This window comes from Thamnophis elegans, chromosome 14 (assembly GCF_009769535.1).
Source record: "Thamnophis elegans isolate rThaEle1 chromosome 14, rThaEle1.pri, whole genome shotgun sequence".
NCBI lineage: Eukaryota > Metazoa > Chordata > Lepidosauria > Squamata > Colubridae > Thamnophis > Thamnophis elegans.
In genome coordinates this window covers 20,095,550-20,109,011 of record NC_045554.1, presented here as the reverse complement: position 1 = coordinate 20,109,011, position 13,462 = coordinate 20,095,550, and the positions used below count along the sequence as shown (strand labels likewise).

The window sequence follows — 13,462 nt, the reverse complement described above, 5'->3', positions numbered from 1 at the left end:
TGGCAGATGCCAGACAGCCCTGTCATTTCTTCCTATCCAGAATTATGGGTGTTAATAGCCACTGAATTACCCAACTGCAGGACTGGGAGAACCTCTCGCTTTAGAAGTGGGGCAGATGGCAAAGCTCTTTTCTATTCCCTTGATTGACAGCCTCCTGGGAAGGCAGCATGGCCAGAGAAGCCTTCGGAGGGGGTCAAATCTCTCTCTTCCTGGGGTGATGCCCGGAGGCAGGGCAGGGAAGCCTTTGTTGTGCCAACCTACCAGGACTTGGGGCACCCCCTCCCCATCGGTTTTTAACTTCCATGCCAGATGTAAAAGGGGGTCTAAAAGGCGGCTTCTCTATGAAATCCAAGGACAATTGTGGGTGAAACTTTGAGAATCATTTCTCTTTCCCATTGGCTAGGAGAACTTGGCTCCTTTCCAGTTAGCAACAGCTTCTTCTGAGGCATGTTAGAAGAGTTTCTTCTTCCCCTCTGGAATTTCTCTCCAGTCTTGACTCCTTCCAGCTGAGCTAAACTCAGGGGGGGGGTCATGGACAGGTCTCTGCCTCATTTTCTGGGGACTGAAATGATTATGGCTCTCTCCAGGATCTTTGCTCAGCTCCCCGGTCTAATCTGCAGCCCTGAGATCTCCTCCAGGCATTTAACCAGGCCGGAGCCTGCTTATCTTCGGAGTGCAGAGGGCTTTGGCTGTGACAGTCACAGTCATGCTAAAATGCTCTGCTCCCTCCTCATCCTTGGACTGCATTGCGAGGGTCATTGGCTCTGATCCTAGCAGCCGCTGAAGATGGGGCTCCGGGCTCTTGATCGATCTGTGATCGCTTGGAGGGTCGTTGTGCAGCCCCCTTCCCAGCCTCTGCCAGGATTTTGCTGCTGGAGAGAGAGAGAGAGAGAACTCAGTGCTGCTGCAGCAAACATGGAAACGCAGGCAGGGTGCAGCAGAGGCAGCCAAGGCAGGTGCCGGTGAAGGTTGTCTGAATCCAAGGGAGGAGAGGGGTTGGAGGGGGCAGATGAAGGAGGAGAGGAGGAGATCAGTCTGAGGGACACCAAGGCTGGGCTAGGCGTGGGGGAGCGTGTGGGTCTTCTGCTGCCTCTTGGGGGGAAAGGAGCTTCCCCCCACCTCCACGTATGCCTATGCGGCACTATGTGAAGAGGGGGTGCCAAGGAGACCTCCCCCTCCCCCCATGAAATCCAGGCCACCCGGGGTTTCAGGCTCGGAGCTGGCTCCAGGAATTGGCAGAGGGAGAACATGGGCTGTCCTTACAGAATCTGAACTCAAATTGGTTTCAGGCTATTTAGAAAGCAGAGACGCGTGATCGGTTTGCATTGTGATCAGATACTTTTCGCTTGGAAAAAAGAGGTCAACGCTGAGGTAGAGGATGGGGGATCCCTGTGACAGGAAAAGATGCCTGCCGGCACTCTGCATCCCTAGAACGTATTCCTGAGACGTGGCAAATGATCCCTGGCTCGAATTATGGGATTTTTCTGTGCAATGAGCAGAGAAAGGTCGGTTGCTGTATGTGATCAGAATTCTTTATGACGAAAGCAAAATGGGAGCGCTGGCCAAATGATTCAGCAGTCAGGAGGGAGTAAAACAGGAGACTCCAACCTTGGCCACTTTAAGACATGTGGACTTCAACTCCCAGAATTCCCCAGCCAGCCATAGAGTTGAAGTCCACAAGTCTTAAAGTGGCCAAGGTTGGAACCCCCTGGAATAAAACAAAGATGTATGATGTCCCCTTGGCTGTTTAATGTCTCTAGAGATGGATAGATGTGAAAGTGTGTTAGCTATGGACACCGGTGTGTGTTTGCTTTATATGTTTGTTGGCTAAGTAGCCAAATGATTTGTGGCAAATGTTGCAGAGATTATTTAATGCAATGAGGAGTATGAAAAACTTGGTCATTGGACAGGGGTGAATATATCATTACTTCCTAAATTCGAGACCCGATGTGTGGAAATGATGGACCGGTTTCTTTTCTTAATACTGATTAGAAAATATTTATGATTGTAGCTGATAGGATGAAAAATGTCTTGCAAGACTTTATATATGAAATATTAATTATTTTTTGGGGGGAGAGGTAAAAAAAATTACCCAATGACAATTGCATTGGCTTCCAAGTGTAATTCAAGGTGCTGGTTGTCACCTTTAAAGGGCTTCATGGCTTAGTTACTTCCTCTGCCCAGTTCCTTCTACCCATCCTATCTGATCTGGTGGGAAGGGCCTCTCTGGGACCCGTCAGCTAGGTGGTGTGGCTGGTGAAGCCCACAAAGAGAGCCTTTTCTGCCGTGGTCCCCATCCTTTGGAATGGAACATCATCCCACTCAAATTAAGACTGGCCCCATCCTTCCCTATTGGCCTTTCATGAGGCCTTGAAAATGTGTTTTTGTGCTCAAGTCTGGAGCCCTGGGCATAGCTTAGCGCCTGTCCCCTGGTTGCATGGAACAGTTTGTGCCCAGCTGCTGTGTGCTTTATTTTTATTTTATGTTATGTATCTTGTGTTTTTATTTGCTTTATTGTAAGCTACCTAAGAGTCCCCCTGCAGATTTTACTCTGCTAGTTGTGGCTGACTCTAGATCAGGGGTGTCAAATTTGATTTCATTGAAGACCGCATCAGGGTTGTGTTTCATCTCAGGGCGGGTGGGGGTGGCCAGCTCAACATCACTTGTCTCAGGGGTGCGAGTGCTCTGCCAGTGAAAATGGGCTCCCGAGCTCTGTTTTCACATGTGATGGCCTCCTGCAACCCTCTGCCAGCAAAAACAGAACTCAGAAGGCTGGTGGCGGCCATCCCAAGCTCCGTTTTAACTGGCAGAGGCACCGCGGATCCGGTTCTTTGCTGTTTCCAGGGCAGCCCCATGGGCTGGATCTAAGCACCCCATGGGCTGGATCTGGCCCCTGGGCCTTGAGTTTGACACCCCTGCTCTAAGCCGGGGGTACTGCTCATCCCTGTTTCAAGGTCATTGAGCCAGCGCTGTCCAAAGGAAATTCCACAGCCATGTGGCCGGCAGGATGTCACAGAGCAGTGTTATCTTCCCACCAAAATGTACCTATTAATCTACTCGCATTTGCATGCTTTCGAACTGCTAGGTAGGCAGGAGCTGGGGAGAGGATGGGCTACCAGCTTTCCATCCGACAAGCCCAGAGTCTTAATTGCTGAGCCACCATGCTTATATAAAAATAAGATGGTTTTAAAATTGATGACAAAATAAAGATGTTAAGAAAAAGTATGAGATGGATTATTAAAAAGAATTGATTGCTAAAGCTGGGTTTCAGATAGAAAAAAAGTAAAATGTCTTGGCCTTATTGTTATTAATATGAATTCTATATTATTTCATATTTTCATATTTTTCATCCTTAATTTGGATGAAAGAGTGGATGCTGTTGAGGAACAAGATAAGGTTGGAATTAGAAAGACTTTGGTTAGCACGGCTTTTTATGGTTCGATAAAGTTAAAGTTAATGATAGAGGTTAAAAACCATTATGTTAGAAGTACCTTATTAAGAACATGGAATAAACTCCAGCTGTGTCTGAAAATACCTTTATTGGTTTTCAGTAAAAAAGCTTTTTATAGAAAAAAACAGCAGGCAAAAGAAAAAAAAGATTAACATGTCAAGGTTTGTTGGTACAAAATATTACAGGAACATGGAGAAATCAAGAAAACAATTCCCTGCGGAAGGATTTGGCTTTCAACAGTTTTCATATGCACAATTAAGAGGAAGATTTAATATAGCTAGAAAGATAATATAATTAATCTACGACCATGATGGTGAACCTGTGGCATGGGTGCCCCCAGGGGCATGCGGTGCCATTTGTTAGGGCACATGAGGCATGCACGCTGGTCAGCTGACTTCCGCCTACATTTTCGGCCATTTTTCACCCTCCAGTGGCTTCCCTAAAACCTCCAGAGGGCGAAAAATATCCCAATGTGCAAACCGGAAGTTCAGGAAGCCCTGGGATGTCTGCCTGCCTCTGGGGGGGCCAGGAAGGCCATTTTCACTCTCCCCAGGCTCCTAGAAAGCCTCTGGAGCCTGGGGAGGGTGAAAAACAGGTCTATTGCGCGCCAAAAGCTGGGGGTGGAGGAGGTTCCACACGCATGTGTGGGTGGATGTGTCACGCATGCTTGCATGTGGGGGAGGTTCATGCACATAGACTTATGGGTGGGGCATACCTGCGCACAACCCCTCCCTGCGCTCCCCCCGCTTTTGGCATGCGCTGGGAAAAAGTTTAGCCATCCCTAATCTGTGATGTATAAAGTTGTACTAGTCAGTATTGGAAATATGAAAAACCTGGTGACATATGAACGGTGAACTTGTGAAAAAGCAAACAAGAATTGGATACAAATGCATAGGAGGTTAACAAAGCATTTTAAAGATAAACTCTTCAGATGAAATCAGAACTTTTTATTGGAATTTACAGATAGCCAATTTTAAAAACCGCCCAAACATTGTTTTTGTATATGGTAATTGCAGCATGATGAATACATAATAGAGAAATAATTGAAAACCCATGACGGAGGAGTGGATTATGAAAGTGTCAGAATTTGCAAAAATGGCATAACTGAGCTGTTGATCAGGGATAAAAACAATAAGTACTTTTATAAAAGGTTGGAAATCTTTTATGGTCTTTTTGCTGAAAATGATGAGGGGGGGGGGGGGATGAATCCAAAATGTTGATTTCTGGATTTGCTGATTAAAAAGGATTGAACATAGGAAAAATATAACCACGTAATGTCATCTTAAAGAAAGAGGAGGGATAATAAGTAGCTGCCATAAAGAAGATCAGAAGTTACTTCTTTAATCAACCTCCTTTCTTTACCTGTATTGTCTCACACCTTTTATCTTTTTTCTTTTTCGTAACTTTCCTTTATACATGTATCTTTTACTCATGTAAAAATCTTGAACAATAACTCCATTAAAGAAAAGAAAGTCATTGAAGGTTGAAGGCTGAGTCCTACGTGGAACCGTTAAAGGAATTCTGTGTCAACAGTCCAACCAACGAACCCAACAAACGTAGACACCATGGGTGGCTTTCCATTTTTTAAACTATCGGTTCTGTGGGCGTGGCTTATTCTGTCTTGGTGAAGGCCAGGTCGTCATACTTGTAGTCATGCAGCCAGCTGGAGTGGAACATGGTGTGGGCGGAGAGGCTGATGCAGCCCCCGCCCAGGTGGCCCTGGCCGATTGATCGCTGCACCTCCCCAGCGACAGGCACACCGGGCTGCCTTGCCCGCCACCTCTGTGCGCTGCGCTTGGAAGGGGCTGCTCTCGCTGCCCTCCCTCCCTCCTTGCCTGGCTGTAGACATCTGCCTGCCCTCCCGGAGCACCACCGCGGAACTGCCGTTCGCTTTCTTCCTTCCCCCGCAGTGAAACGAAAGCGAATGGCATCGCAGTACAAGTGTGGTGACCTGGTCTTTGCCAAGATGAAGCGATGCTGCCAAGGCTGAAGGGAAAGCACCATGGGCTCTGTGGTGGCAGGGCCAGGCCTGACCCACTCCCCACATGAGGGGTTGCCACCCACTCACCTGCCAGCAGCTTCCGCGCCTCTCGCTCTGCTTCTTCACCAGTGGGAAGCGGCGCCCTGGCCGACTCTACTTTCCCCAGAGCACCGGACTCCTTGGGCTGAGTTCCTGGAATGGTGTCGGTTGTCAGCTGGGCCAATCTGCAAAGAGAGCAGGCAGGTGGCCAGGTGGGAACCCAGTGGGCTGCTTTGGAGCATAAAGCACCGCGGAGCCAGCAGGGGAGGCACGTGGGCCAGGTGTAAGGTGGCCTTTTCTGCAGCATCCCCCTCCCCTCTTTGGATTGCCTTACATCGGGGGGGGGGGCTCTCCATTTGCAGAAATGGGCTGGGCGCATGTGCAGCAGCCTTGGGATGTCAGCTTGCCCTCCCTCAGCACCGCCATCACTGCCCCTCTCAGCCCCAGCACAGCATCTGCATTTTCACCAAGGGTGCCTGCCCACTCACTGGCTGGGCCAGGCTGGACGCTGACCTTGGAAGGCAAGCAGGCATGGGGGACTGCCGGTAAGGCCATGTGGAAGGCAGGCAAGCATGCGGGGAAGAGAGTAGGCTGCTTGCTCCCTTCCCCGCACAGTCCTGCCATACTTGCCTGCCTTCCACACAGCCTTCTGCTTGCCTGCCTTTGCAATCTGGTCACGGGGACACCGGGAAGGCCACGTAGAAGACAGGGAAGCATGGCAGCGCTGTGGGGAAAGGAGTAGGCTGCTTGCTCCCTTCCCTGCATCCCCAACATGTTTGCCTGCCTTCCACACTGCCTTCCGCTTGCCTGCCTTTGCAGGCTAGCCATGGGGATGTCAGGAAGGCTGTGTGGAAGGCAGGGAAGCATGGCAGGGCCGCAGGGAAGGGGGCAGCTAGCTAGGCCGTGACTTGCAGGCTTACCTGGCAAACAGATCAGGGGCACAGCGCTTCAGGCAGACAAGCTGCACAGCAGAGACTGGGTGGGGTGAGGTGGGGTGGGGTGAGTGAGTGGCTATTGGGGGACCAGTTCAGGAGCGTGGTTAGCCAGTGGTCAGTACCAGTTCTGTGACCCAGGCCAGCATACCACTTCCGGTTTGGCAGAACTGGTCCAAACCAGTAGGAACCCTCCTCTGGTAGACACTCTCAGGAACTTTGAAATCCAAAAAATTTATTGAGTACATCATTCCGGCACTGTTGAAAGCAAAACCAGCTTCTAGCTTTCCCCATGCAATATTGCATAGTTAAAGAATATTCTCCCCTCCCCCCACTGGACAGGTCACATTTTCCAATTATGAATCATCCTTTTGTTTTGAGAACAGTTCATGTCTGGGCCGACACCTGCAGAAAGTGTCTTTGGTTGGGCCTGGGCTCTCACAGTTGTGGCTCCATCTTTGCCAAGGAAACTCTGGGGTTGTTTCTGCTGCTGAGAGCAACTGATTTATCCTTGATGCCTCTCCCACCACCCCATAACAAAAGGCCCATTGGAAGCCAAGAAAGACTGTGTTCCTGCAGTCCTTGGAGCCTTCATATGGCTGGACTGGCAAAGCAGCCACTCTCTGCGTTTCCCCCACCACTGAGGGAAGTTCCGAAGGGACCTATGTATTTGTGCCTTTCTGACTTATATATTGTCTTTTTTTATTACTATGGTTGTGATTCCCAAACTCATTGTTGTAAACTGCCTGGGGAATCTTTGCTTTGAAGGACAGTGAACGAGTAGTCTATATTGCAACATGCTTTAAAATATCCCTCATTTGTTTTTCCAAACCACAGTCTCACACTCTGTCCCAAACTGTGCTACAAGTCCTTCCTCCGGTGCAGTGGAGGAAGTTGCTCATTGGATACCTGGATAGTTGGCTTTTTTTACACAGCCCAGACTAGGAAATGGGCTCGCATTTTGCTTTTGGGAGCTGGAGGCTCTGGGCCAGCAAAAACCTTGACCTCTTGATCAGGTGGTGTTGCTGGACTGTATTTAACAGAATATCAAAGTTGGAAGGGGCCTTGGAGGTCTTCTAGCCCAACCCCCTGGTCAAACAGGAGACCCTATGCCATTCTGGACAAGTGGCTGTCCAGTCTCTTCTTAAAAGCCTCCAGTGATGGAGCATCCTCAACTTCTGAAGGCAAGCTCTTCCATTGGTTCATTGTTCTCACTGTTAGGAAATTTATCTTTAGTTCTAGGTTGCTTCTCTCATTGATTAGTTTCCATCCGTTGTTTCTTGTCCTGCCTACAGATACTTTGGCAATTAGGTTGGCACCTTTTCTTTTTAGAAGCTTCTCAAATATTGGAAACACTACTATCATTTTACCCCTAGTCCTTCTTTTTGATAAACTAGATATACCCAATTCTTGCATCCATTCTTAGTATGTTTTAGCTTCCAGCCCTCGGACCATCTTTGCTGCTCTTTTCTGCACTCTTTCCAGAATCTCAACATTTTCTTTTATAATATGTGAGCAAAACTGGAGGCGATATTCCAAGGGTGGCCTTAGTCAGGCTTCATTTGAAACGCCTCCTAGATCAAGGCTAAATCCATCTAGCTCACCTTCTTTCCAAGAAGCCCAGAAGTCAAGAAGGGTGAAGGAGCCCATCATAAACTTAACCCTTGGTCCTCCAATGGAGTGCCCCATGTTGCTTGGCCTCTTAAAGACTGCCGTCTTCCTTGGAAGCAGAGGCATTTCTCAGAATACTGTAGCTTAATTAGTGATTTAGAGGGTTTGATAGATGTGAAAGAGGTTAATTGTTGTTAACCCCATTTTTTTCCCCGGCTTCTCATTACTCAGGGTCAGCCCAGCCATTAAAAGGAGCATCTGGAACATTAATGAATTGGAGGCAAAGTGCTTTAGACTGAAGGCTCTGTAGAGTTGAAGCAATTACTTTGCAATCGCCGTTCAGCAGTTTGAGAGGTGAAATTCCATTAGAGCTTCATCTCCCCAAGGTTGGAGGGCTTGCTACCTTGATTAGGTCGGCCCCAGACTCATCGGCAAGAAAGCCCTGGGATTCGATCCCATCACTTTAGTTGCCTCTTAGTCTTCAAGCTAATCCACTTCAAAATCTCATTTTCTCATAAAGCCTTAGTGCTGTGGCCTCTTTGGTAGCAGGTAGGTTTCTCCCCTTCCTTCTGCTTTGTGTTGCAAGAACCAGGTGAGGCAGGATGGACCCTTCCTCCCACAAAGGAAGCCCTTGAATTGGGGGAGGGGGAATCTGTGTAGCCCCCTCAGGAGTGGGAGTGTTGTAGACACACATTGAACGGTACTTCCAGCCTTCTTTCCGGACCTTCAGCTCTACAAGGAACATCCTTGCAGATGAAGGATTCCACTCCGCTCTCCTTCATCCTGACTTTCTTCGGTTCCTGGAGGAGAGGAGCCATTGACCTGCTGTTGGGACAGACAGCGTCCAGTCCAGAGCCTTTGACTTTGGCCTCTGCCTGTTCTTTGCTACTTTGCCCTTTCCATAACACTGGCTCCATCTCGCAGCCTCTTTAGACGGGTTGTTTCCCTGTGAAGGACATCTTCCATAAATGAGCGAATATTGGAATAACAGAAGGGAAGGGATTCTTGGAGGATTCCTATAGGAATGCTATCATTCTGATGGGGGGCGGGAGGCTTGGAGAATGTCTGTATGGGGTTTCTATTTTGCCTTCCTGTAACTTTCGGGACCTTGGGAGGGGGAAAGGGATTGCCTGGGGCCAGCTGCCTTATCTTGTCTCTGGAGAAGAGTGGCAGCGTTGCCCTGGAGACTGGCGTTTATTCACCTTCTCGCGCTGAGTTTCCCATAACATCTTCACTCTTCGGGATTGGCTCAATGATGAGTTGGACTTCCGGAGGGCACCAACTTCCGGTTGGCCCATTGGGCCTGTTTTTCACCCTCAGCAGGCTCCAGAGGCTTCACTGAAGCCTGGGGAGGGCAATGAATGGCCCCAACAGGCCAACCAGAAGTTCAGAAACAATCCGTTTCCAGCTTCTGGATGGCCTCCAGGAGGCCGGGGGGGGGGGAGTCATTTTTGCGCTCCTCAGGCTTCAGGAAAGCCTCCGGAGCCTGGGGAGGGGTCGTGCATGCATGCACAGGTGGGTGGGGAGGATTGAATTTCTGTGGGCATGCATGCGCGTGCGATAGCATGCACACGCACAATTTTGGCATGCCATAAGAAAAAGGTTCGCCATCATTGCCCTAGACCATTGTAGAGAAATGGCTGTCCACTCTCTTCCAGTGGAGTTTCTGCTGTGGGCTCAAGCAGGGTGCTGGCACAATTCCTTGATAGGAACTAGAGAGAAACCTTGATGACCTTGTCCTGAAGATGCCTTTGCTAACAATCGCCTGCCCTGATCATTCACTTCTCAGAAGGCCTTGAGGTGGCCCCACCTCGGCTGCGTCCCTTTCCTCTTGCTGCTTCTCCCTTGTGCCTCAGGCCTTTTTATCAGGGCGTATAAAATCTGACTGCAAGAAGGAAGTCTTTCTGGGCTCATGTGTGCCAGATGTTGGGACTAAAACACAGGAGATGGGAATTGTAGTCCAAAGCATTTGGAAGGCAGCAGATTGGGAAAAGATGGATAAGTATTTTATAGTCTGCTGCCTTTGGATCAGAGGGCCTCAACCCAAATCGCTCTCTGTGTTAAGGAAGTGCTCCGTGAAGGGACGGATGTGCAATTTTTGCCTTTCACTTTCTCAATATTCTATCTGCCTGGTAAAAAATTAGATTCTTCAGGGTTAAAAGCTGGTCATAGGCACTAAATGATTTTCCACTGGCATTTTGCTTTTCAGAATAATGAAATATGGGTGGTGTTGAAATGAAAGACAAGTTGAGGCTCTGGGGTGCAGCAGCTTCTTCTCTTCTTTGCTCCCCTTTACAGAAGGGGGTCTCTCGGGTGGCCCTGGACCTGAGTGGGTGCAGCTCATGTGAAGACAGGCGTGGAGTCCCACCCATTAGCCACAGGCTGGGTGTGGTTGCTGCTTCCTGATAGCAGCCCTGAGTGAAGGCTGAATGTGGGGGAGGGACTGGTTTCACCCCCTCCCCTCCCTGGAGTTTTTTTTAGAGAGCAGCTTTGCTATGAGATTGCATCAGGCTCCTGGGAAGAATGGCCACTGGCAGAGAAAGGGCCTTGAAGGATAAAAACGCAAGGCAGATAATCGTGAAGATCAGGGCAGTGTTAAAGAGAGAGATGTCTGTCCCAAACTGTGCTACAGTCCTTCCTCCAGTGCAGTGGAGGAAGTTGCTCATTGGATACCTGGATAGATGGCTTTTTTTACACAGCCCTGTCTAGGAGAGACGTGGCTGGCATTTTGCTACTGGGAACTGGAGGCTCTGGGCCAGAAAAAAACCTCTTTATCAGGTGGTGTTGCTGATTGCTATCCATTTGCTAGACTGTATTTAACAGAATAACAAAGATGAAAGGGGCCTTGGAGGTCTTCTAGTCCAATCCATGGCAAAAAGAGTTTCCTCCACCTTTTAAAGATGCTTTCCAATTTATGTCAAACCGTGTTTTGGAGCTCAGTCACCAATAACACTGAGATTGGGTCGCCTTTTCAACCCCCTCCCCAGCTTCCTTTGCTGGCCACGGTTCCTGGTGCAAGGGATGCTTCTTCTTCTGGGGTCAGTCGGGGAGATTCCAGCCATTCTGGACTGATGCCCAGCGAGAGGAGATTGCACTCATGCAAGGGTCACTGAACATGCCGCCTCCTCTGGAAAAATAAATGAAAAAAACCTTCTATTTTGTACCCAACCAAATGAGAGTGATTGAAAGAGCACAGTAGTGGTTTCCAGCATGAAGAGTAATTATCTTAGTAATGCTGCATGCCAGAAAGCGGTTACTTATAGATCTGGGGGAACCTGCTGAGGGGCCCCTGACCTGACTGACCATTCTCTCTCCCTGCAGGACCCTCGGAGCAAACACAAGTTCAAAATCCACACATATTCCAGCCCAACCTTCTGCGATCACTGCGGCTCCTTGTTGTACGGACTTATCCACCAGGGGATGAAATGCGACAGTAAGTCCCAGCCATTGAGGTCCGGTCCTGGGGAAACGCCCTGCTCCATTCACCTGTTCTCAGGTCCTTGTGAGCATAGCGGAGGCATGGTGGGGAGAACCAGGAACAGAGGAGTTCCTTGCATGTGGGAGCGTGGCCTGGGCAGCTGCAGCTCGGACATCCTGAGAATATATAAATGAGCCGGAAAGAGAGCTGCCTCGGAGGAAACAGGGACTGTGGGGTGGGTGAATGCAAGGAAGCCCCTGTCAGTCTTGTCTCTCACCTGTTGCAGGTGAGGAGCCTCTGTGTACGGGAACTTCTGTGTCAGGGGGTCCTTTCCCAATCCCATGTCTGTGGAGATTCCGAATCATCCAGGTCATGGTTGCCCCAAAGGTGCTTTTCCTCACTGGACTTCCTTGATTTTTCTCCCTCTAAAGATGTTTTGCTTTTCCATTCAAAAGAAGTTTCTTCAGAAGAAGTTCTCTGAAGAAGCTTCTTGGATGAGAAGTGAAATGTTTTCAAAGGAACTAGAATAGGGGTTACCAACCTTTCAGACCTCAGGGATCTCTAAATCCATAATTTTAAATCCCACGGACCACTAATATGGATTTTTAAAAAAGAAAATAGTATTTGGTGCAATATAAAAAATGCAAATAATTTTTCTGCGGACCACCACCAAAATTTTCTTGTGGACCACCAGTGGTCCACAGAACACCAGTTGGTGACCGCTAGACTAGAAGACCTCCAAGGTCCCTTCCACCCCTAGGATTCTATGATTCTGAGTTGAAAGCTCCCAACCAGAAAAAGTAGTTAGCAGTCAGAAAATATGAGCTTAGGGAGCCCCCTTGTGCCCACCTTATGAATTGCAGCCCCCTACTTAATGTGCATGGAAATGCCAGAGACCAAGGAAGGAATAAAAAGTTTCCCTCCAGGTTTAGATTTTAGATTTAGATTTAAAGTTTATTTATATGCCGCCCTTTTCCCTGGGGGGACTCAGGGTGGCTTACAACTTAAAAAGGGTGGGGGGAGACAAACTTTTAACAAATAAGGACAAATACATAATTAAAACACAACATTCATACTATTCGGGCGGGTTGTAGTCTTAACCCTAGGCCTGACGGGATAGCCAGGTTCTGAGGGCTGTGCGGAAGGTCTGGAGGGTGGTGAGGGTACGAATTTCCACGGGGAGATCATTCCACAGGTATTTGGATCTCAAGCAGGAAGGAAGGAAGGAAGGAAGCTTCAGAAGGGGCATCAGAAGCCTCCTAAATAAGGCACATCTTTGCCTGGGCTCACATGGTAACTGAGGGAATGCAGAAAAATGCAACTCTGAGGATTCTTGTCACTACTTCCTGTTTCCAATGGAGCTAAAAGTCCCGGGGAGAGGCATTCAGAAAACTGGGAACAGGCTGGGGGGAGAGAAAGGCTGCACCCCTGGAATATCCCAGGCTTTTAGGAAATCTTAGGGGCTCCACAGGGAGAAGAACCCCAGTTAATGTTTGAAGCAGGAGTTGCTCTGTGATTGCTCTTAAATATCAGTGGGGTAGGGCACAATCTGCATGAGGGAGGGCATGGCCTCCTGCTCCCCCCCCCCCCAATAGCATTTCTTCTCAGATCTCCCTGGGAAGAAAACATTTTGGAAGAACAGACAGAAGGAAGTGCAATGAAGAGCATTTCCCCAGCATGGCAGAATGCTAGATATCTTGTATGTCTCAGAAAACCTAGTTGAGAGCCTGTTCTGTCCAGAGCAGGAATCCTCAGATCATCCGAGATGTCTGGCTGTCCACTCTCGTCTGGACGGAGCCCCAGTGACTCCAGGAGGCTTTGACATTGCTTGGTAGCCCTCGAGAGAAAGAAAATCTTCCTCCTTTTGAATTTGGGGGTCTCTTGCAAATTTCCTCCCCATTGGTTTCTGTCCTGCCCTTGGGCACGATGACGGCGAAGGCCACGCCTGCTTCCCTGGGACAGCCCCCCCCCCTTCGAGATTGGAGGAGTGCCCTCAAGCTTCCCCCAGCCTTGTCTTCAGGAAGGAGCAG

The 13,462-nt window shown here is 49.0% G+C and overlaps 1 protein-coding gene across 1 annotated transcript in view; it reads left to right on the top strand.

The window, feature by feature from the left end:
• Window positions 1-13,462, top strand: part of PRKCB (protein kinase C beta) — a 242,315-nt gene that overhangs the window by 90,750 nt on the left and 138,103 nt on the right. Inside the window, 1 exon segment of the mRNA XM_032231081.1 lies at window positions 11,336-11,447. Within this exon segment, the coding sequence (XP_032086972.1) occupies window positions 11,336-11,447 (112 nt within the window).